This window comes from Gymnoscopelus microlampas (genome assembly GCF_963454915.1).
Source record: "Gymnoscopelus microlampas genome assembly, chromosome: 11".
Taxonomy (NCBI): Eukaryota; Metazoa; Chordata; class Actinopteri; order Myctophiformes; family Myctophidae; genus Gymnoscopelus; species Gymnoscopelus microlampas.
The window spans coordinates 29,739,266-29,760,909 of NC_139948.1; the positions used below are offsets into that span (position 1 = coordinate 29,739,266).

The window sequence follows — 21,644 nt, forward strand, 5'->3', positions numbered from 1 at the left end:
AAATGACCAGTGGTGGAAAGTAACTAAGTATTGTACTTAAGTACAATTTTGAGGTATTTGTACTTAACTTGAGTATTTCCAATTTCCAGTACTTTCACTTCTACTCCACTACATCTCAGAGGCAAATATTGTACTTTTACTCCACTACAATTATTTAAACATTTTAGTCACTAGCTATTTTTCATATATAAATTATGATATTATGAAACATACGTTAACCATGCGTTAGCCCTATTTCATACATAGGCTATTTGAAAGCCGATCTACAAGCTCATAACGCGTCGCATCGCGACGCGTTGTGAGCTTGTAGATCTGCTATTTTCAAATATTTTAGTAGGCTACTTTTACTTTTGGTACTTTAATTACATTTTGATACCAATACTGTTGTACTTTCACTCAAGTAAATGTTGAAGTCTGGATGTTTACTTGTAACAGAGTATTTCTATATTGCAGTATTGATACTTTTACTTATAAGTAAACCATTTGAGTACTTTTTCCACCACTGCAAATGACCAACCAATAAACTGTGCTTAATGAGCTGACACGATGTACCCTAAACCAGTGGTACAATGTGTAGGCTACGGGAGTAAATGGCACTGTGCCATGTGCAGTGTCCTCCCATGTGATTGGTTCAGAGTGAAAGGTTTTCCATCAGGAGGGTCTGACTCTGAACTGAGGGTGGGCGTCCACATGCTGACCCCACAACATTTAAATGGATGACCGGTTTATCTTCGGCGATCTCCATGGCATCTAATTGCAATTATGTCAAGCATAATTAGCATGCAAATGAGCTGTTTCCAGTCTAATTGCTTTATGACAAACAAGTTAACATTAATTGTTGTGTGTGTTACATCGTACTTAGTAGGCCTACAAGACAAGCTTGCCTAATGGATATAAATGTCTGTAACAGACCATGAGATGCTAGGAAATGCTTAATTTATGGTCGAAAATAGCAGATCTATGCAACATCGAGCTTGTAGATCAGCTATTTTTAGCCAAAGTATAAATCAGGCTCAACGAGAGAGGCAACGGAGTGTCGCACATCGCACACATGGACGGATTATTGACTGAGCTAATGGGGCCAGTGCCCAGGGGCCCTTCATTACCGTGAAGGGCCCCATACATATATATTTACATTAAATATTAAATATAGGTTAACACTCAAATAAGTGGGTTCCTCAGCCTACGGTATAATTCCCCTCCTAGCCGTCTGACTAACAGAGCTGAGTTTAAGTTATAGACTGTAAATCCTGAATGTTAATGTCTTTCTTAACCCACACATGCCTTACAGTGCAAGTTTACTTACAGTGTGTTTACGTGCCCACCCAACTGCCCGTTCTGGGTAGCGTGGTGCCGGGTGGGGGCCTCCTTGGGTCTTAATCCGTCCCTGATCGCACAACCTCGTTGCTTGCCGACAATCATTAATTTACAAACTTACAAGGCTTATAAATCAGTTCTTTTCTGGCTCGCTGACACCGTCATACTACGGAGTAGGCTATAAATTAGATGGCGAGTCCCCTATAGGAAGCCAGGTATGTGGTGTGAATCTCAGAAGTCTGCTAGTCTCCCTTCAGACCCCTCACAATTGTTTGGAGGTCCCTATCTCTCTCCCTCTAGCTCTGACAATAGCTCTACATGTGCGCTGCAAGCAAGCTGTCAGGTGGAGGAAATTCCTTTCAGGGTGACATCATTATCTCCATTACTTCTGTGAAAAAGCAGACACCCCAATGGACCCTGTCTGTTTGAATTTACTGTGTGTGTGTGTGTGTGTGTGTGTGTGTGTGTGTGTGTGTGTGTGTGTGTGTGTGTGTGTGTGTGTGTGTGTGTGTGTGTGTGTGTGTGTGTGTGTGTGTGTGAGTGAGTGAGTGAGTGAGTGAGTGAGTGAGTGAGTGAGTGAGTGAGTGAGTGAGTGAGTGAGTGAGTGTGTGTATGGCTGTGTATTTACATATAAGCATGAGCGTGTATTAATATATGAGGGCGGGTGGGTACGTTATGACTACATGTGTGCACTTGAGTGTAATAACACATAATGTACTGTAACTTCACATCTAATCTCTGTCTTCATCTTGACGAGCTGAGCTGAAACATGAACACTGATGTGGAAGTGCTTGCTTGACTGATGCCTGCACTCTGATGACATCACATGCACCATTTGACCTAAACACAGCTGGGTTAATATAATATCTACTCTCTCTAAACACACGCACGCACGCACACAGTAAAATCCTTAGTGGTATTTTAACTCATGTACATTTACTCAGAGATAAATAATGAGTGCGTACTCACAAATCACTTAGAGTTCATGCCAAATTCAAGAAAACATTGACATTCTGACAGTATAACAAGTTCCAAATTTTATTTCAAACTTGACAAAGGCAGTTTTGTGGTTCTTACCATACATACAAATACATACAGTGCTTACACACACACATTCAAAATGGCAAAGAACTGGACACAGGCAAGGCAAGCAGGAATTTCAATCCGCATATCCTGTACTAAGTTGCTGCTACTGAGGATAGGTGCCACATAGTGATTAAATACTACAGACAGACACAATTATGGACGGGAAAACATACAGTATGTGTTACCCAAGTATATTATTCATAAAACAGGAACAAAAAACAAATCATGTAATAAAGCATTCTATCTAATTAGCTAACTCAATTTATAATGCTACTGATGATGGATTATGACCACATAAAAAGCTTCACTCCCTTCATATGAAAATGTATTGTGAGCACTTTGATATAAAGATGCAGTTCATTAAAGTGTGCAGGAAAAAGTAATGACAATTAAAATAGCAGTCTTGCGATATAATTTATTTTCAGCACCAAGTGGTTAATAATGTAGTGTTCTGTACCTTCAGAGTCCAGCATATTTCTTTTACTTTCCTTGCATTTTTATCTTTTATGGGCTACACAACCTGGATAGGTCTTTTGTAAATCTCTATGCCAAAATGTCCACCTTACTGCGATCATATTCTCAGCACAGACAATATCTTGCTCCGTGTTGTCATTACCATGTAGAACACAGCACTAAACTAGACCGGCAGACTGTCAGGCTCCATGTTGTTGTTGTCATGAGGCATTCATTCATACATAGGCCACATACAGGCCAGTCGCCATCAATCCCATGCAGCTTTTTCAGATGACATATACGGACACTGTTATACCACTAGACCACCTCTACATAGTTTGCAGGGTACAGTCCTTCTCGCCCTCCGTCCTTCATCCCTCGACACCAACCCTGATCATCCTCATCCTCCACTTTCAAGAACTCCTCACCTAGGACAAGTAAAGATTCAAAACAGGATATGTGACTAGAAAGCATTGATTTTTTATTCCACTATTACTGCTACAAGTTCTATACTATGGAAACTGTAAAAAAAAAAACACACATCGCACATTATTTGAGATAAACATCTTTGATACATGAATGAGATGCATAAGCAATTTGAATACAAAATAATACGTGAACAGAGTTTGATTGTAGATGTCATAAAGCATAAAATATAAAGCCAATCAGATGAGAGAATGTGTAGTTAATAACTTGATAGGCGAGTGGTTAGGGCGAGTACCACATGGACTCAAATTCCTGACATGCCCGACCATTTGCTGCATGCCACTACCCTACTCTCCATGTTTCCTGTCTCTATCAAATAAAGCAGGGGTCTTCAACAGGGGGTCCGGGTCCTCAGAGTTACTACAGGGGGGGCCCTACATCTTTGTGTGATAGGATATTTTTTTACCTTAACCACTTGAACCCTAGCATCCCTATTCTGAGGAGAACTTTAGCCAAAAATATCTGATCTACAAGCTCACAACGCTGTGAGCTTGTAGATCGGCTATTTTCGGCAAAGTGGTTTGGTGCAGAGGGGGGAAAAAGTACAGAGTGAAAGGTCAAGTTTACTAAGTATTGACTGTTTAAGTGGTTAAATATCTGAAAATACACATTAACATGAATCCAACATACTACTGACGATAGTGCTGTCAAACAAGTCTATGAAATCTATGAAAAAGTTGAATCTGCAACATAAACTACAATATGTAGTTTATGTCCCTGCTATGTCCCTGCTTCATCTTTCTCTCAGCTAAGGGGTCCTTGGCCTGACATAAAGACTTGTTGAGGATGTTACAGTGTATGCATTCTTCTAATCTACATAGACATTTACCTGCTTTAAACGACAGCTCGTCTGTCTCCTGGCCGACGTAGTCATAGAGGGCTCTCACTCTCACTCCTCCTATCATCACACTGATGGAGGTGACAAAACACAGAAACCGGTGAGAGACAGCCATGTGCAAAATAAAACCCTGGAGTGTTTATGGTGTCAAAATGGACCCACTCTGGGTACACGCTGTGTACAGTCAATCATACATTTACAGCTCCATGACCTCGGTACATGTACCCAATAAGGTGTAGAAAGAGCACAATTCATAAGGGAAGGGAAAGGAACGGAAAGGAAAGGAATTATTTTCTGGTCCCCGGGGAAGGGACATCGCTTTTACTGCTTCACCCAGTAGATGGCTGCTCAGATGGCTAAGATGAGCGCACAGAGGGAGTGGTTAAGGTTTACGTTTGTTCCCGGGAGACTTCAGCATGTAGACAATGTGAGCCAAGGAACCTTCCGATTCAGCTTCTCTACCCACTGAGCTACGGCTGCCCCCATAAACTATTAACAGGCACATACAGATATACTGTATGCTGCATCCACTCACCTTTTCTCTATCGTTCCTTTCTTCTCTGTTCCTTTTTTGGCTTTTTTGCTTTTCTTTTCAGGTGTCCACTCCTGTCCATAAGCAAATCAAGCATGTGTGTATGAAATTCTGAGGTCAGACAAATAAATAGAAAATGGCTACAAACATAGTTATATAAATAAATACACAGCACTATTATGCACTGTAACTTGTGAAAACAAGCACTAAGAGAAGTAAAGGCATCTTCATCATCATCAGTTTTTACTTCCGGAGACCCCTGTCCAGGACAGGCTTCGAACACGCCTCCTCAGGAGACTTGGCTCAGATCTGAACCCATTTGACCCAAGGCAGGGTTTGAACCCACAACCTTCCGAATGAAAGGTGTATGCTCTAACCGCTACACTAAAGCTGCCCAAGAGAAGTACAGGCATACACATGAAAACTATAAACATTACATCTAACATAGTGAGATTTATTATGCTGGCACTGGGTGTGTGTGTGTGTGTGTGTGTGTGTGTGTGTGTGTGTGTGTGTGTGTGTGTGTGTGTGTGTGTGTGTGTGTGTGTGTGTGTGTGTGTGTGTGTGTGTGTGTGTGTGTGTGTGTGTGTGTGTGTGTGTGTGTGTGTGTGTGTGTGTGTGTGTGTGTGTGCGTGCGCGTGAGTGTAGTAGACAGACAAAGAGACAGGCAAACAGCGAGAGACACAGTGAGAAAGAGTGGGAGACCTGGAACTGAGGCCAGTCGGTGGGCATGCCGGGTCCATGTGTGTTCTTCCACCAGCGCAGGTCTTCCTGCTCGTTGATAGCCATAAGTGTGTTGTGGAGCTCATTGTACACTGCTTTCACACTATAATACAGAAACAGAAACACACCAATCACATCAACACAACAGACGCATGTGTGATCACAAACACTACATGTAGGGTACATTCAAAATGACAAACTGACAAGGTAAAATTCCACAAACTGAGCAGGGAAGAGAAAAAAAGAAGGGTCTATAGAAGAATTCCCACAGATTTATTTTATTCAAAGGTTTCCGTTCCTGTCAGTATAAGCTGTTTTATTGGTATTTTCCATTTTTAACCAAAATATCAGGCAATTTAAGTCATAACAAAGTAGTAAACAGATCAATACAGGATACAATTGTATCATACAGTATTTGTCCACTGCCCCCCTTAGCCTCTGCAGATTTGTTAAAGTAATGAAGTTGCAGTCTAAGCAAAATTTTATGGATCACAGCCGGCTGAGAAAATCCTGCCGGGTCCTCACCCTGATCTATTATTAATTTTTGGAATGGCTTAATTGGGGCTCAGATTATTGATTTCTTTATCATAGTTAGGTCCAATTAGACTGTCAAAGACAAGCTGAAGGAAACGGCCCTGCGAAAACTCCTCCCGTAGTTGATGTCACATCCTTCTGAGAGCACACTGATCACCAAAAGGCCGCTTAGACGACGGTGTTGTACCTAATTAATTCTGTGAGAAATCTTGTACTGTACTCTCTGTGCTGTCGCTGGTCTTTCCATTATAAATCGAAACAACCCTTAACAAATACCAAAATACCACAACTCAAAATTAGAGCCTGACCAATTTGTCACTTCCTATCACAGATATATCGGTATCGGTGTATATGTTGTCTGACATACTGTACATTAATAATGTAAATTTGTCCAAGTACAGAAAAATATGCTTGAGGTAATAAAAAAAATGTTCTACTATATTATATATATAGTTATATACAAGTACTAAATTCCCACAGTTTCATTGCACTGACATCATTTTGGACAATACAGTTTGTTGTTAAACCGTAAAATGTCCTGCCTCCAGGAGGCAGAACTTGCAAGGGCAAAAAGGATTATGAAGTACAAACACCACCCCACGGACTCTTTGTGACGATCTCTCTCTCTTTGTCTTTCACTCTCTCAATTTCTCTCCCCCTCTCAGACAAATGCTGACAGACAGCAAAAACACATGAGCATCAGCAGACAATCACAAGTGGTTTCGTCATGTGTAGGCTACCTCTCGTTGTTGGTGACATCCAGGTGTCTGTGAATGGAGAGGAAGGCTTGTTTGAGGAAGCTGATCCTCTTCCTCTCCTCCTCTTGTGATTGGTCAAATATAGACTCCATCTCTTCCATGTAGCGAGGGGCATACCTGGTCACCTCCTCGAGAACTTTCTCATAGCGCAGACGCACCTGTGGAAGAATGAAGTGAGTGTTTGGAACAATGTAACATCTACCTACATGCAGACGCCTGTACGTGTTACAGTGTGTACGTACACATTTATATCTAAACATATGGTACAAACTTGATAATATCAGCATAGCATTTCTGAAGCCCCTTGTCCCCTAGTGCCCGTGAAGTCTTTCAAACTATTGTGTACCCCAAATGGTGCCACATATGCACACACACACACACACACACACACACACACACACACACACACACACACACACACACACACACACACACACACACACACACACACACACACACACACACACACACACACACACACACACACACACACACACACACACACACACACACACACAACCCGACCCTGAACGACCGCTGCTTACTTTCTCTGCCTCCTGTTGAGCCACCTCTCTCTCCTCCTGGATCTTCCTTTGTTTCTCAATGGCTATGTCAGGGTTTCCCTTAGCATGGGCCTCACGTTCCATGGCAGAGTGCTCCTTGCGACTGACTTTGTGGTATGCCCTCCTGGCTTTGTCCAGCTGGACAGGCATGAAATAAATAGAACAGTCACTCTAGCTGTCAACCAGTACTTAGGATGGACACAAAGGAGAAACCGTAATTTACTTCCACTGGATAATTTAGACCTTTATTCTGCAAATGTATCTCAGAGAATGTGATCTGAGGCAACATTATAACAGTGTCTAGACTGTGAAGTGAGAAAACAATGTTGTAAGCTTAGTTTTATATACAGTATGAGAGAAGGAAGCATGCAGACCTTTTTAAGACGCTTGGCCCAAGGTTTCTGAGCACGTGCAAAGCCCGTGTCAAAATCCTGGGACTCCTTGAAGCCTCCGAATAACTTTTTATGGAAGGAGTCCTTCTGCCACGTCCTGACGCGGTCCCCATCCTCTGCAACCAGCGCGCGGCAGACGGTCGAGTGTAAAGAGGCTAATCGGTCAGCGGAGGCCAGGAAACACTGCCATGCCTTAAGAAGGGACCCATACAGAGGACCTGCAATAAGACTTAGAGTCAAATAACAGCATGGTTTCCCTGTGCTGCTTTGAGTAATTTACTATCGATAGTAAGTTACTCTTACTCATAACGTGAACAAAGCAGCACAAATCAATGGTGAAGCCGTACATATTGTCCCTGAAATGACAATCTGGCTGCTTGTCATGTGGACTAGTGTGTGGTGGTCTACAGTATGTTTCTTGTGTACCTTCTTTTGACCTCACTGATTTTCATTTCTTATTTTATAAAAGCCCTTCTAGGGACGAATGTTTGTCTATGTAGGCCTACGCTGTATCTGTCCCTTAATAGCAATGCAAATGGAAATATCAATCTTTATACATATTTATGATTGGTCTCCTTTTGAGGGGAAAGACATACAAACTCTGTTCTAGGCAGCTTGGCCTTCAGCCACAGTGTATAAATGTCGTATCCCAGTGATTTGATAAACAGGTGACAGGGGAATGTGGTGTGCGGACGGATGTGATGATTGGCATGGTTGCCTGAGTGGGTCGTTTTCTGTGCAGCAGTACTCACTGGAGTCCACTAGGGGCTTCCACTTGTTGCTCCACTCACTGAGCTGCTGAGCATACTGCCTCTCAACTCGCGCACGCTCCTGGAAACATGCCACGACGTCATTGCAAGCCTGGAAGGCATCTTCTGTGCGCTTCACTGTCCGCTGATAGTTCCCAGGCTGTGAGAGGACAGGGGGGGAGAGAGAGATAGAGGGGGGGGGGGGGGGGGGGGGGGGGGGGCGTATATTTGATAAATATTGGTGTGGAATGGATGTTGGGCCCATCATGGGATTCAGAGACTAATATATTGGCCTGAACCATGACATCACAAGCTCTCTGAGTTGTGTAACTACCTTAATAAGACACAGGTTGTCTCTTCTACACCGTAAACCACTGTGACGTGATTATATCCTCAGAGGTCAACTCTCAAACTGTCAGAAGTGCTGTTAAAAAGCATTGGGTTTCTCTATGTAAAACGCTGTTGCTCCTGCTGACTGCATTGTGGTGTGTGGACAGCAGGCAGGCAAGCTGTAAAAGGACAGATGGAGAGCAAGAGGGCAGAGGATGGCAAAGGCCTTTGAGTGTAATAACAAATCCAAAGCAAGTGTTTTGTTTGTGGATGTGGAGTTTGGAAATCTTTCCTCAATTTTCCTGGCAGCCACTGCAATCGCCTACACACCACACTCTCTCCCCTACGCTCTGTTCCTCTTTCTCTTTTTCTCTCTAGTCGCTTCTGTGGTCACACACACACACACACACACACACACACACACACACACACACACACACACACACACACACACACACACACACACACACACACACACACACACACACACACACACGCACACACACACACACACACACACACATGCACACGCACACACACAAACACTGACACGTTTACAAGCAGTAAACGTCTGTGTGCCTCTGTCTCTCCCAGTCAGATTTTGAAAATAACCAAGCAATTTTATTTGACTCTAGTAAAAAGAAAATTAGAGCGGTTCCCCTTGTGCTCTTACTTTTAGTTATACCTTCACATTTCTTTGCATATTTTGCTCTTTTTCTATAACTATTATCCAGCACGTGGCAACATTTCTCATGTTATTTTGTGTTCTCAAAGTTTACTATGAAATGTTTTCTTTAAAAAGCATACGACCAAATTACATAAATGACTCACTTTAGGCTGTGAGTTAAATAGTCTCAAATGTTAAGCCATTAGTCTTGAATCTAATAGAAAGCACAATTGGATTAAATTAATTATAAAAGTTAAAACACTGCACGAAGATCCAAGAGTATGCATTGATGATAGAACTGTGATTTTATTTGATTTTTTTCCATACTTAAATTTTGATAAATAAGTACATTAGGTCTTGTTTTCTTTAAGTGAAAGTTTGAATGGACATTTTTCACCTGCTTTCTATGCTCTCTATTCTTTTCTACTTGACTTACCCCCCACCCCACTCTTTCTCTCTTTCCCTTCTCTTTCTTTCTCTGTTGTGGTTTGTACTGACTCTCCTCACTCGTCTGAAAATTAAATGAAAACAGCTGAGGAATCTTGCTTGGGGCCAACAGTACCACTGCAGAACAGCAGCTAGCCAATCACATAGGCAGACATAAACCCGCTACAAGAGAAGCTGTCCCAACTAGCCAATCATAGCATTAAACAAAATGGCCACGGTCCTTGCTCGATAATCAAATTGTACAGTATGTGCATAAACTGACCGGCTCCGGACTTTTAACAAGTCTGTTCTCAAAATAATGCACAGAAACTGTCCCAGTAACCACATGAAACAGGTAGATCCTAGTGTAAATGAATAGTGTGGTCTACTGTATGTGCCATAATGGGATGCCTCACGAGATGGAGATGACTGTGCAAACACAGCAGCACAGTAGGGCACACGTTTGCACCATAATGACAGACAGCCCATGAGGGGGGTGGGGGGTTAATATATCCAACACAACAGGAGTCTGCCAAATTACAGAGGGTGGGTTAGGGATGAAAACTGGGGCAGCCGCTATCGGGCCAATCGCAGACAGAGCTGGTATTAAAGTGGTAGTTCACACAAATTGGGACGGCAAAATACATAGAACGAAGGCAGTGTTTACATGGAGGAAACACTAGATTGTGGGCTGTGAACAAAGAGCGTGGCACTCACAGCTGAGCATGAATCACTCACCAGATAAAAAACAAAGCTGAATGATCATGTACCTCATCTCATTCATCTCCTCACCTGATACTCTAGATTGCACAATTTCATTTAGTTTGAAGGTTACTGATGTTTGTTTTGGGTTATTTTTGCATTTCAAGATATTTTTGTGAGCTTTATTATTAGATAGGACAGTGTAGACCAGTGGTTCTCAACCTGTGGGTCGGGATCCCCAGCGGGGTCCCCACATGTTTTTTTTTAGGTCCCCAGATGACAGTGAAGTAACAATTTATGGACTTTTAATATCTCAACCAAAAAAAAGAAAAAGACCATTACTGTGTCAAAAGTAATTAACAAACTATACTATAAAAAGAACTGGTGAAACATTGACCAAATTGTCAAATAATATAAGAAAGAGACAAAAATGAGAAAATAGTCGATCTGCTATTTTCACAATATTTATCTGTGGAACCGAGCCAAGCTAAATGTAATGCCTCAACTCCTACAATTCCAAGTGCTTGTCAGGGTGGCGGGTCCCCAGTTCAAATATGATTATTTAGGGGGGTCACAGCCTGAAAAGGCAATTATTATTGTATTGCAACTATACAAAAAGAGTTTTTTTAATTATTTTATTTTGTTGCTGTAGAAACCTCTTATCTCCATATTGATATCACCAAATACTGATTTGGGGTTTATTAACCACATGAACGGTAGCATCCCAATTCTGGGCATATCATAATAGGCAAAGATTCTGCAAACATGGCAGATCTACAAGCTAACAAGGGACAACACGTTGCAACATAACACATTGTGAGCTTATAGATAAACTGTGTTCAGCACAAATGGTGTGGAGGGAAAAAGTAGGGGCCGAAGAACATACCACAGGGGGACCCCCGTCAATGAAATATATAGGATTTAAGTGGTCAAATAATACAATAAAATAATGTAGATGAAGAATCAGCATTTCTTAAAGCCACCGTGAGGGATGCTGTTTTATGTTACAGTAATGAGATGTGTTACAAACACAACGTTGAGGTGTGTACCTCCAACAGTACATGTCCCATGATTTGTTTTCATTTGATACAGTGGATACAGGTACACATGAATGTATATTTCTCTTGGCAAGGCTGTTCAAATTTCTTGGACTAACTTTGATTTTGTTGTCAAGACTTAAACAAAATATTACGGTTTATGCTAAATCCATTGAGCGTGTTTCAAATCATCCAAAACCTTACGAAAGCTAAAGAGTTATATATGAGCTTTATGTAAGAGAAGTTTTTACTGTCTCTGGCAATCATGTATTTGGTTTAGAGCAGTGTTTCTCAATGTGTTTTGGGCTAGTGCCCCCTATCCAATATCCAGGTCCCTTACCTGGATATTGTATCTCTCTCTCTCTCTCTCTCTCTCTCTCTCTCTCTCTCTCTCTCTCTCTCTCTCTCTCTCTCTCTCTCTCTCTCTCTCTCTCTCTCTCTCTCTCTCTCTCTCTCTCTCTCTCTCTCTCTCTCTCTCTCTCTCTCTCTCTCTCTTACCATCCAGAAGCTCCGGTGGTTGGCATCTTCACAGCCATTCTCAGATGAGGGAGTCGACATCCTCGTCCCTAAGTGATAAAAATGATATTCACCATCATCATCACTGTGAGGCAAAACATTTGATTTTAAGCAACCAGTCTTGTCAGCATTAAATGCTATAACTCTGGATATGTTTAGCCAAGGTGAAGTTTAGATTTTTATAGTCGGCTTTGTATTTGTTGGGAATGGGGGGTACCTGCATGGATGTTGATTGATTGATTGATTATTTTATGTTCGTGTCCTGCACACAAAAATGGGTTCATGAGTTCTACGCTTACAGCATGTTTACAGCATATTCACATAATAAATTCAATTAAAGCTCAGAATTATTCAATTACAGCACAGAGTGTTCTGTCTTCTCTCCCAAACTTGACAAATAAAATTTGCCTTTCCCGAAACATATCTCAAGTTTTTCATAATCATCTAACTCAAGGAAATCACCACAAATAGAAGACATTTTACTAACAAATACGTCTCATATATCATCATATCTTATTTAGGGCAATAAAACAAACCTAATTTTCAATTTCAATTCCAAGTTCACAAAACAAACAGTATCACTCTTCCTCTGCAGTGGCATTAAACCTGCCAGTCTCCAGAGTGATTGGTAATGTTTCTGACTGTATGTGCACAGAGAGATTGTTGTCTTTTGCTTAAATTATACTTCACAATAAGGTTCTACAATCTACAGTGTACTTCATGAGACAATAAGTTCGCAACTTAGGTTTATACCATACTGTATATCACTACACCATTTTTCTTTATACATGGAAAACATGTACATCACATAGTGACTTATTTTGGAAAATAAAAAACAAATCATTAGAATAAAATAAATATCTCAATTCATTTGTCCAGGGGTGACCAAATCCCAGTTAAAAATATTTTTAGTGAGTCTCTGGTCAGACATCTTCAAAAGCCTATTCCATAGCCGAACCATTTGACATTTGATGCTTGGAGTTTCCCCATCCCATATCCCTGTTAATTGCCAACACTGGAGTCAATTCATGATGTTAGGTTAGGCATGTGTGACAGGTTATTGGTAGTGGAGATGATAGATTTTTCACTGTTTTATTGATTCTGTTCTGGGACTACAGATGGGAATTAGCTACTAGCTAAATATTGTACAAAGCATATTTTCAAGTCTTTAAAATCTGTGCTGGGATCTGTAAAACGTTTTTATTTGGCAAGGTCTCAAATGTAGACTAATGCAAAAACAAACTTGGCCTATACGTAAGTATTAATAAAGTGTCTTCTCATTTTAAGGAAGACACTTATTAAGCCATATCTGTAATAATACCATTTGTAGGAATTAAAGTGCAGAATATGGCAATTATACAGTGTGTTGCTTGTACAGTGTAGGTTTTTGGGGTTCAACATAGTAAATTCATAGTAAATGCTGTCTCAATGCCTAGTCAAGTGAGGGCACAGGGCAGACTCTTAGAGGCCTGTTATTCTAAACTGCCAGTGCATCAGCAAGGATGGAATGCCCTCTCCCAGAATTCCCAGCATTGAAACTTGAGCTATCTCAAAATAAACAGGGGGCCGTCGTCGCACTCAGTCTCTTTTACCTTGCTGGTGAACTACTGGTGCAAAAACAAAACAAAACAACAAAAACATAGGCATGTAAAAATGGACATGCTCTGAAACAAACAACAAACACATGCATGGCCATGTGCCAAGAGATTGGGGGAACGGGGGGAATGAGGGAGAAAAGGCCTTATACAGGCATGTTCCCAGCAAGCTCACTTTCTAAAGGCATGTGGCAGAAAATGTAATAAACCACCCTCCAGATTTTATCACAAGACTATTGGTGAGAAGGGGAGCAGAGAGCAGACACTCTTTCTTTGCCTGTTTTCCCTGTCTACCCCTCTGTCCTCGTGGCTCTGACAGAAACACAATTAGATTCAATGATTTTGCTCTATCTCCCTCTGTTCATGGGATGTCACATGCTTGTGTGTCTATTCATCTGTGTTTTCGTCTGCCTCTGTCTCTCTGCTGTATCTCACAGAAAGAAATGTTGTGTGGTTACACAACCCGAATGAGTTTTATGTGTGTGGGTATGTATTTATGTGTATAAACGTACATATACTGTATACAATATGCTCCCTCTCTGTGCAGATTTGCAGGAAGTCCGAAAAAATAATGAATTGCTTCCCTTTTAACCCTTGACCTCCGCTTCCTGCCCCTCACTGGCTGACTATCCCCAGGGTACAGAAACATATGGGGGAAAGAGAACACTGCTGTCCCTCTATTCTATCATATCAGATCATGTGAGAAATGTCTGTTAGCTGATGTGTCTCCATATTACAGGGCTTATTGACTTTCAGTCAGCTATCTGTTTAATGTATAAATATTGTAACCAATCACATAATAGATATTATACAACTTACCATCTACCAGTTTATATTTGATTTCACCAGACTTTTCAAATGTGCTTTAATAATATCCACCAGGATCACACACGAATGCTGTTTCTGCTCAGGGTAACTCAAAAGTCCTTGTGCCTTTGAGCTATATCCAGAATCTGTAGGTATACTAGGAGCTGATTCTCAAGTAATCCTAAATGAGATGTCTGTCGAACACTAAACCAAAAAAAAGGCATGGGTTTCCGAGGTTAGACGAACACTAACTTGAGACAAAGTTCATTTCAACTGAAAGAGCCTGTCTGTGAACTTCCAACAGATATACCCCCCCCACCACTGCTGTGGTTGCACACACGTACTCCCCCCCACCCTCCCGTTTCGTCTGTCACACATAAGCCAATGCACACCCACATAGGAAATACTCTATATAGTAACAAATGAAATCATGGAGCAGAAATAGATTTTGATCCTTCCATCCATCAAATCTTTATAAAGTATTACAGTATTTCAGGCATCAGAGGTAAAGATTGCAGCGAGTTCCGTTACCTCTCAGTCCTCTGTGTTGGGGTCCTCGTAGCCCACTTGTGTTTTGGCAGCAGAATAAATCTTTTTCCACGCTGCTTGATATCTTTTCCTTCCTAGCTGCTCCTCATACTCTTCCAACTCTTCGCTCCCCTCTATTTTCCACCGGTCGTGTACCACTCCTGCTCTTCCCCCCTTTCTTTGGCCCTGCTGCTTGTTTCAGATGAGTTTCTTTTCTTTTAGTCCTTCTCTTCGTCCTACTTCTTCTTCTTCTTCTTCTTCTTCTTCTTCTTCTTCTTCTTCTGGCAGCGTTTTTGTCCTAGTCACTCTCCAAAACAGCTGCAGGGAACAAATTCTCCCATTCTCTGCTCTTGATGGTCAGTAACTATCTACCTCACCCTCTCCCTCCCTCTCTCTCTCTCTCTCTCTCTCTCTCTCTCTCTCTCTCTCTCTCTCTCTCTCTCTCTCTCTCTCTCTCTCTCTTGCTCCCACCCACTTCTGTCTCTGTTTCTTTTTCTCTCACTCGCTCTCTTTCCCTCTGTTTTACCCTTGTTCTACTCATTTCAGTGTAGAGTGAATGAACAGTGCCTTGTTGTGGTTTCTACTGTGTGTGTGTGTGTGTGTGTGTGTGTGTGTGTGTGTGTGTGTGTGTGTGTGTGTGTGTGTGTGTGTGTGTGTGTGTTTAAATGTTTTAGCATTTCAACAAGAAACAAAACAGATATGGTACATTGTACATCCATTCTGGAGAAGGGAAACTCCGTCCCCCTGTGCTTGTGTGCGTGCCCCCCATTCCCCCAGGGAGGTTTGGAAGTCTGTCTGCCACAGCTGGATGAGACATCCGGTGTGTGTGTGTGTGTGTGTGTGTGTGTGTGTGTGTGTGTGTGTGTGTGTGTGTGTGTGTGTGTGTGTGTGTGTGTGAGATTATCTATAGCACGTGTGTGGACACATGCTTTTGCATGTTTAGGTGATTCTTTGAAGTTGGAGAACTCTGGAGTACAGTGCATTAACATATACCGCTGTTGGTGACATAACACCTTATGCTATGCTATACTTGTGAGCTTTGTCTTGTCAGGACATGCCATGTAACTAACTACACAGCTGCTGTTAGTCTCCACCTAACCCTGTGGCTTCTCCTGGTTGGAGCAACTGTAATGTGAAACTATGAGATCAGATTATGTGTTTGTGTTGCAAAATCTTTGTCAGAGTATGGTGACATAGCTGGGCATAGGCTGCATTTGAACTACACCCATCCCTATTCTGTTAAGGCAGTGGTTCTCAACCTTTTCAGGCTATTGATGGTCCATTGTGGAACCTTGGGCCGTCAACCTTTACTTTATAGAGTGTGGAGCACAGTAGCTGTGCTCTAGTAAGAAGGAAGGCCTTGACAGCCACAGCGTTGATATACTGAATGTTATAGATAAGAACTTCAGAATTCTCCAGGCGCTCAACCGAACGCTTGTTTGCATGCAGACCTAGATGTGGAGCGATTTGCCTTCGTGATATATCAGGTCGTATTGTTTTAATATCATTAATTTGCTGTTCTTTTATTCACATAGTATAGAGGGAGTCTCCCTTGTTTGTCAATAAAGATGCCTTGCGCATGTGAACGGTAATTTCTGTGTATGTCGTCTATAAACTGGACTTTAGGGTTTTATTGAACCAAGAGTGACAGGTCAGCCACGGCACATCAGCTGGTGACCCCGACCGTGGCCCTGTCCAGTCCAGACGACCGCTGGATCCATAAGATCCAAATAACAATTCGCCCATACACTATGTGATACAATTCCTTGGGGCCCCAGGAAGGGTACACGCGGTGCTATATGTGAATTGTATTATACCAAATTTAGGTCAATTGTTACAGATAATGTGTAAAAATGATTGTTTGCATGTGAAGTCACCACTGAACAGCAGATTGAATGACCTTTGTATTAAACTAGGCTTTGAACTCCCTATACCCCATGATGTCCCGTTAGGTTGGCTGGGTGGACAGTTTATCCTCCCAGCAACGGCCCCGAGTTTACGCCGGGTTCAAAGGAAAAGATAGCGTATGCCTATGTTTAGCTCCGGCATCCGAGCGAGGTGATGTTAAGGACTGCAAATGCGGCCTTGATCAAAAATAATACATGTTTAGCTCCGGCATCCGAGCGAGGTGATGTTAAGGACTGTAAATGCGGCCTTGATCAAAAATAATACATGTTTAGCTCCGGCATCCGAGCGAGGTGATGTTAAGGACTGTAAATGCGGCCTTGATCAAAAATAATACATTTGTTTAGGTTTAAATTAGGCTTTGAACTCCCTATACCCCATGATGTCCCGTTAGGTTGGCTGGGTGGACAGTTTATCCTCCCAGCAACGGCCCGAGTTTACGCCGGGTTCAAAGGAAAAGATAGCGTATAGCCTAAGCTCAAATTAGTACATTCGAATGTCATGTCTATTGTTGTTTTATGTATGTTGTTGTCATGTTTATTGTCGCTTTATGTATGTCGTTGTCATGTTTATTGTCGTTATATGTATGCTGTCGTCTTGTACATGAAGTCCAGTATTGTGCCTAACTACAGCCCTGCGGTAGTGTCCAATCCCTTGTTATTAACAGGCGGCAGCGGGGTCGCAAGGCTCCCAGAGCACGTTAAAGACATTATATAGTGCTGGGGAGAGACTGAAGGGCCCCCGTGTTCTGTCAAGGATGAATCAACATCCTGCTGTGGAACTGTCTAGTCGATGTGCCGACTGCCGCTCTCTCCTAGGGTTGGCAGCACATGGTGCGTGGATGACAGTCCACACCTAACCGGACGGGAGCTGCGTGACTCACCGGTTACAGGCAAGGCGGGTGAAAACGGTTAATATTCTGGTTCCCGTAGCCAAGCGGGGCCAGGACAAGACCGTCGGTTTCCTGCCTGGGGCGCCAACCACGCCAACGGGTAAGGGATCGCTATCGACTGGGTCACCCGCCGGTCGGATCGCAAAAAGCATTAAAACCATGGCGTGCTCCCCGACAGGAGACGTGTGGTCGCTGCTTCCGGCTCAATGTACAGTCAGGCCATCACAAGCTCAAAGCGACCGCCGGAGTGCAACAGTTATGTAAGCGAGTGATGCTCCTGTGATCGGTGGGCTTTGAAAAGAAGACGCCGGGAAGCAGGAGACTTGAACTCTCTATCCAGGGTGACCTGGGTGTAGACCTCAAGTGGAAAGGGGTCTAGCCTGGGACTGCGCCCCGGTGGGGAGGTTCGAAAGACTTAAGTGAATAAAGAAAAAGCCAATTTGACCGTGTGGATAAGTTAGTAGAGTGTTAAGTGTTCAAATAAATAAAAATAATAATATATAATTGTAATAATAATTAATTGCATAATAATTTTGCCCAAACGCTTCTATGCATTGATACATTATTATATATATGTATATATATATATTTTTTTTATTACAACTATCTCAGACTTTAGAAATGGGTTGGTTTCACATTCGGGGACTGCAACAATGGTTGGCGGACGGTCATTTCTTTCTATGAACTGGAAACATGCAGTTGGAGGCATTAAAAACTGAAAGAGACGGTGAAAGACTACGATATAATGCAGACATGCTGAGGCAGAGGGGCAAACTGCAGTGTTCACGAGACGCACTTCCGATGACACCTATGGCAACCAGAGAGCAAGCCTTGGGAAAGCTTGCATGACTTTTGACAAACTTTTATCTGTTACAGACACTGGAACTACTATGCCATGGGGAAGGACACACTTTCTAAGCAAGCAGTGGAATATATGAAGCAAGGTTGACTTACTGCTAATCGTTGTTGTTGGGGCCTAGACATGTGTAAACAAATACATTTTCTATCGCTCTGGGTAGGACACAACACATTTTTATTTGTACAAATAAGGTACACTAGAGAAGTGACAAACCTGATACTTATAAGCGCCCAATGTAGTTAAGAAAAAAAACAAAAAACTTTTCTGTTCTGAAAAAAGGGGTAGTTGCACTAATATATTATAGCGTAACCATGACTGTGCATAGATTGCAGTTTCAAAAGAACAAATAATAACAGTGCCCCTAGTAATATAAAATAATATTACTTATGTGTAGTGACTTCATAGACTAGTAAAATTGAAATAGCTTAATAAGTGGACAACAACCAAATTGAAGTGAAACTGTTGTAACGTGTAGTGTTGAATAGAATGCCACAATCAAACTATATATTTTGAAATTAAACTAAAATATGCAGGCCAATGTCAAATAAGTGAACTGAATGGAAACATGCTGCGTTCTTCAATCAAGTCCATTTTTAAATAAGTGCTGGTGTTTTGCCATAAATAATCTAAGTGGCTTTTCAGAGGCATACACGTCTCAATCTGAAACCATGTATTCAATTTTTTTAATATATATTATATTATAATTTCTGAATAAAGACTATACATGTAGGAAAAAATTAAGGGAGAAGATTAGGTTGATTTTAGTGGCGAGCAGCTCAAATTTTTCCATTTCGACACTGTGCAGTCTTAACCTTCCATTTCTCTGAAACAGGTCATTGGTGGGAGAAGAGAATTGTACAATTTTGTACAGCCCGAAAATAATGTCAATTGACTGGAAAGTTGTTTCCAAGAATGAAAATTAATTAACTAACCCATTAAACTTAAGTGTGAATAATTATAGGTACGTGTTTGAACCATTCCACATATTGGATAAAGGAGGGTGGCCTCTGCACATTCCTATGCTGTGTGCCCTGACGGGTGTCAGGTCAAGGAGGGAAATAGTATGATAGCAAATGTATAGTATAATTGAGAAGTGAGTATTATATAGATACAGTAGTATAATGTTAAGTGTCTATACTAAGTTCATACTTGTAGAAGCATTCATGTCGAACTTTGTTAAATCAATGTGCTTAGACTCATGGCAGGGTGACCAGTGCAGCTGATGAGCAGGTTAACTGTTGGTATTTATCTATATATACTGTATATCTATGTGATGTTTCGCCATGCATAGATATGTATATATGCGGAGTACCGGCGGTTGGCCTGTTCGTTAGCTGTATTGGTCACTCATCTATATATACTGTATATCTATGTGATGTTTCGCCATGCATAGATATGTATATATGCAATATAGTTGACCTCTCGATCAATCTGTCATTTTCAATGGTTGCTTTTGACACTTAAGTGTAAGGAAGGAGAGACAGTGACACGCACACACAGTCCATTGCATACACAGATCAAAGACTCACCACCAAACCCCCACCCATTTTTGTGATATCAAGGAGGGTGACCACACAATTAATTTGGCTAGTACCCATATCACTCTCAGCCAGAATACACATGGCAATTGATAAGAGAGCAGATACAGAGGAATCCCAATACACACCACAGAAACATTATATTGCCACCTGGGCCCCCATGCTGAACTTGACGAAGAACACCCCTGCACGATATCTGCGCCCCGACTTTTGACCTCAAGGAGGGTACGGATCTGACTGGCGCTTGGGGTTGGGGCCCCTGTGTATAATACGGGGGGCTCCGGTCTCAGGCACTGGGAGGAACCTCCTCCGCCCCTGGAGGGTACGGACCCGGGGGCTCGGGAGTGGGACCTCCGTCTCTTAGCTCATTCGGTGCCAAGTACATTCGTTAATGGCGCTGGATGGGTTGGGGGGGGGGGCTAGTCTTGGGCTCTGTCAGAACCTCCTCCTCCGGGCTCGGAAAAGTGACCACCTCAACCGGAGGAATTGGAGAAGAAGAAACCAAAATGCATATTACAAGGAAAAAACAAATTAAAAAATAATATTACACACTTTAGAAGCAAATGACAAGTGTTGTGTTGTAATTGTCCCCAATAAGAGCTCATGTCCAGATGGTAGGTTTGGGACTGCCCCAGCCTAGTTCAGAGTTTCCCCTTCAAAGAAAAGGGTTTTCCTCGGCTCACATGGCTCAAAAAGAAAAAAATGGGACCTGATTTTTAAACATGCAATATGTTATGCTATAAAGTAATTGCTATAAAATACTGTTCACATTATGGTGTTGTGGGTACTAAATTCGTACCCAAGGAGGGGTTGATGGTCCATTGTGGAACCTTGGGCCGTCAACCTTTACTTTATAGAGTGTGGAGCACAGTAGCTGTGCTCTAGTAAGAAGGAAGGCCTTGACAGCCACAGCGTTGATATACTGAATGTTATAGATAAGAACTTCAGAATTCTCCAGGCGCTCAACCGAACGCTTGTTTGCATGCAGACCTAGATGTGGAGCGATTTGCCTTCGTGATATATCAGGTCGTATTGTTTTAATATCATTAATTTGCTGTTCTTTTATTCACATAGTATAGAGGGAGTCTCCCTTGTTTGTCAATAAAGATGCCTTGCGCATGTGAACGGTAATTTCTGTGTATGTCGTCTATAAACTGGACTTTAGGGTTTTATTGAACCAAGAGTGACAGGTCAGCCACGGCACATCACTATGACCCCCCAAAATAATCATATTTGAACTGGGGACCCCCCAAAATAATCATATTTGAACTGGGGACCCCCCACCCTGACAAGCACTTGGAATTATAGGAGTGGACGGCATTACTATTTAGTTTTACTCAGTTCAGATCTAAAAAAATGTTGTCTCTTTCTTATATTATTTGACAATTTGACAATGTTTGACTAGATTTTA

General features: G+C 41.9%; 1 protein-coding gene across 2 annotated transcripts; it reads right to left on the reverse strand.

Annotated features, from left to right (window-relative positions):
* Positions 1-2,328: 2,328 nt before the first annotated feature.
* On the reverse strand, positions 2,329-15,442 carry LOC311056430 (protein kinase C and casein kinase substrate in neurons protein 3). 2 transcript variants are annotated; one of them, XM_084073031.1, is made up of 10 exons: positions 15,043-15,441; positions 12,092-12,159; positions 8,435-8,591; positions 7,665-7,900; positions 7,273-7,428; positions 6,710-6,885; positions 5,418-5,538; positions 4,716-4,786; positions 4,172-4,251; positions 2,329-3,284 (listed from the first exon to the last, which is right to left on the reverse strand). In XM_084073031.1, exons 2-10 carry the CDS (start codon positions 12,149-12,151, stop codon positions 3,175-3,177), a joined length of 1,167 nt encoding a protein of 388 aa, XP_083929157.1. In that variant the 5' UTR covers positions 12,152-12,159; positions 15,043-15,441; the 3' UTR covers positions 2,329-3,174. The 2 variants fall into 2 exon arrangements, with proteins under 2 accessions (XP_083929157.1, XP_083929158.1); XM_084073032.1 differs by lacking the exon at positions 4,716-4,786 and having other exon boundaries at positions 15,043-15,442.
* Positions 15,443-21,644: the final 6,202 nt, after the last annotated feature.

Coding starts and splice junctions, on each gene's coding strand:
- LOC311056430 (XM_084073031.1), bottom strand. CDS start 12,151: ATGTCGACTCCCTCATCTGAGAATGGCTGTGAAGATGCCAACCACCGG. Junction 4,787..5,417: donor CCGACTGGCCTCAGTTCCAG/GTCTCCCACTCT, acceptor GCTTATGGACAG/GAGTGGACACCTGAAAAGAA. Junction 3,285..4,171: donor CGAGCTGTCGTTTAAAGCAG/GTAAATGTCTAT, acceptor TACTTGTCCTAG/GTGAGGAGTTCTTGAAAGTG.